Genomic DNA, 3248 nt, shown 5'->3' on the forward strand with positions numbered 1-3248 from the left:
ACTAACTGAATCCGCATGGTCCACTTTAGGGATGAGAATGACGAAACTCAAATTAAATGAGTGTGGTAGCTAGTGTACCGACCTGAAAGAATATTGTACCCTAGTAATCACTTCTTGCCTCACAATGTCCTAACAAGAGATAAAAAAAAAAACTGCCCATTAAAACGATCTGGTCCTGGAGCACTGGACAAGTCATTAATTTTACTGCTGACAAAATTTCCTCCTCTGTAGATGCTTCAGTAAGAATATCGTTCTCCTCATCAGTAACCAAGGAAGGAATGACTCAAAAAATAAGTCCAGTTTCGGTAGAAAAATAGGGCCCATAACAATCTCAAAGAAATCTAGGCCCAGCCTAAGATCCAAAACCCTAGAGAATTTTGCGGTCACCATCAAATTAACGCAGCCGAAGAAGTTGGACAGTTGGTACACCACCACTGCTAGAAAGCATTGCCATCAAGCCTTCGCTAGCCACCGCAATACTGCCACTAGAGCATCCCCCAAGCTCATGGGTTGAAACTCTTTATATTTGGGCTTCAGTTTCTTTATTAGGGCTTGGGCTATAATTTTAGTGCTTTATTTTTATTTTGTGAGAATTTCTTCTCTTTTTGAGGGTGAAGTAGTATAGAACTTAACTAATTCATTTAAGTAGGCCGGGAAGAGGCAGAGATGCATGGAAGAAATTTTTTTTTTTATCACAAATTAACATGAGAATAATTCTTAGGTTCACCCTTAGGGTGAATGAGCAAATTCACCATCTCTTGTGATTAACGCATAATAATTTTATAATTTTCTAATCCAACCATTCATGTTGTATAACGTAATATAAAGATTAACTTTGTAAAAAATCAATCAAATTGAATACCTTTTAGTTATTCATTTATATGAAATACATGGACGGTTCATCATAGTAGTAGCAAGTATTGTTAAAACCATCCATTTGTTTGATTCAATTAGATAATTAAATGATTTCCGATTTAATTGATTTTTTACAGAGATAATCTTTAGAGGATAATTTGATATATAGACCGTTGGATTATAAATTTATTAAGTAAAAAATATGTTAATCGACAACAGGGGTGAATATGCTCATTCACCCATAAGGGTGAACCTAAGAATTGACAATTCTTGGGTTCACCCCTGGGGTGAATGAGCATATTCACCATTTATTGTGATTAATGCATTTTAATTTTATAATTTTCTAATCCAACCATTTATGTTGCATAACACCATACAAAGATTAGCTCTGTAAAAAATCAATCAAATTGAATACCTTTTAGTTATCATTTCTATTTCTATGAAATACATGGACGGTTCATTATAATAGTAGTAAGTGTTGTTAGAACCATCCATTTGTTTGATTCAATTATATAATTAAACGATTTCTGATTCAATTGATTTTTACATAGATAATCTTTTAAGGCTAATCTAAGATATAGACCGTTGGATGATAAATTTATTAAGTAAAAATATATTAATCGACAATAGAGGTGAAAATATGCTCGTTCATCTAAGCGGGTGAATCTAAGAATTGTCTTTAACATGAGTAGTACACAAACTTGATTAAAGCTTAGTGAAGGTACATGCATGGTACAAATTAACAAATCACTCACAAAATACTCTTAAAAAGGAAAGCAACCTGCTGGGCCTATGAATCAGCAGAATATTGTGCACTACATATAAAGCTAGCAGCTGTCTCATGTTGGAAAAGGGTTAAATCCATCCTGGACCACTTTCTCCAAAGGCCAGAAGAGTGGCTTCGGAAGATTGTCCCACTCATACCATCCCCAACCATCACAGAATTCTGGCTCAATATTCTGGGGCTCTTGACGAGGATCTGCCAGCACTGCTCTCATGAAAACAGCCACGTACTGCGATGGTTTGGCTTCGTCTAGGAACAGGTTGTTGGTCACAGTTAGCAATTCTATCTTGCCAATGTCTAAACCAGTTTCTTCCTTCAGTTCCCTTGCTGCACACTCCTCAAAGCTCTCGCCTGAAACGAATGCAAACAAAATCAATCAATTAGCTCTCGTAAAAAATGTAAGATATGTTATTTACCCTCTTATAGTCTGTTACTGCAGTGCGTGCGTAATATGAAATACAAATTCTGAAGTGCGAACTGACAACTTAGAAGAATGAAGAAGAGATAATTAACTACCAAACTCAAGGTGGCCACTGGGAAGGGAAAAGGTGGAATCTCCGAGAGAGGAGCGGCGTCGTCCCAAGAGCACGTTTTGGCCTCTCAACAGGCACACTACCACCGCCACTTTTATCGACCCCGCAGTTTCAGCTACTACTACTGTCTCGTTTCCCATGCTTTTGATATGGTCTTTTACTCTTTTTCCAAGGAAGAAGAATTTGATCGATCGAGCTAATTTGCAGTACTCGACATACCCTCATGACGACCTTTAAATAGATAACTGGAACGCCCTCATGTCACAGTCACTCACAACTCAGATTCTATCTAGAAGATGATGCTCCCTGTGGACAGTTGAGATCGAGAGCGCGGTCAGTTTGACTTTCATCCAAAACACTGGTCAACGACTGTTGCGATGCCGTTTGGCTTTAAATTACAAATATTATTGCATACAATGACGTCGACTTCACGTACAGATTGTCTACCACGAGCTTTGTTCATAAAAAATTTGTTTTACGACTTTTTCTACCGTGCGTTTTTCAAGATTGGATGGTCGTATACGACCCTTTCTCCGGTCAGAAAAAGGTACAGGCTATAAAATTGCGTCGTATTTGCTTGCACGCACGGTGAGATGAGATTATCTTAAGGAGGAAGGGATTTCTCTATTGTGTACGTACATATCACGTATTGCTTACATAACCATGATACCATATATATCAGTCCACAACTAATGAACTAGCTCGTTTTTACCTGGAATGATGAGGCTGACGATCTTGTACTGACGTCATTATCTGTATTTTTGGATATATAATATACAATCATAAGATCAATCTATTAACATATAAATTGGTATTGGATGGTGATCGAATAAGTAATAATATGGACCTAGATTCAATCATGATCGATGAAGATTTTTCTCGTTAGAATTACCAACTGGAAACTACGTACACGATCGACTGTTGTGATATCATCATATCAATGAGTGTAACCTCCCTGTCATCGAAAAAAAATGAGTTTAACCTCCCTGTTGCAGCTGTAAGCTCTGAGTGTCGGAATAGGTTGAACGCAATAATGTGTTGATGTCGATCTCATGTTTGCTTGGGCCAGGGCGGCG

The 3248-nt window shown here is 37.5% G+C and overlaps 1 protein-coding gene across 1 annotated transcript; it reads right to left on the reverse strand.

The window, feature by feature from the left end:
• Positions 1-1528: 1528 nt before the first annotated feature.
• On the reverse strand, positions 1529-2384 carry LOC112200430 (geranyl diphosphate phosphohydrolase). The gene is made up of 2 exons (XM_024341461.2): positions 2156-2384; positions 1529-1990 (listed from the first exon to the last, which is right to left on the reverse strand). Exons 1-2 carry the CDS (start codon positions 2310-2312, stop codon positions 1695-1697), a joined length of 453 nt encoding a protein of 150 aa, XP_024197229.1. The 5' UTR covers positions 2313-2384; the 3' UTR covers positions 1529-1694.
• Between the last annotated feature and the right edge of the window lie 864 nt (positions 2385-3248).

The sequence above is a fragment of the Rosa chinensis genome, chromosome 4 (genome assembly GCF_002994745.2).
Source record: "Rosa chinensis cultivar Old Blush chromosome 4, RchiOBHm-V2, whole genome shotgun sequence".
NCBI lineage: Eukaryota > Viridiplantae > Streptophyta > Magnoliopsida > Rosales > Rosaceae > Rosa > Rosa chinensis.

What these genes read in the sequence shown, in the direction of transcription:
- LOC112200430 (XM_024341461.2), bottom strand. Translation starts at nt 2,312, where the DNA reads ATGGGAAACGAGACAGTAGTAGTAGCTGAAACTGCGGGGTCGATAAAA. An exon ending in CAGTGGCCACCTTGAGTTTG is followed by an intron (nt 1,991 to 2,155) that starts GTAGTTAATTAT and finishes CATTCGTTTCAG; the next exon opens with GCGAGAGCTTTGAGGAGTGT.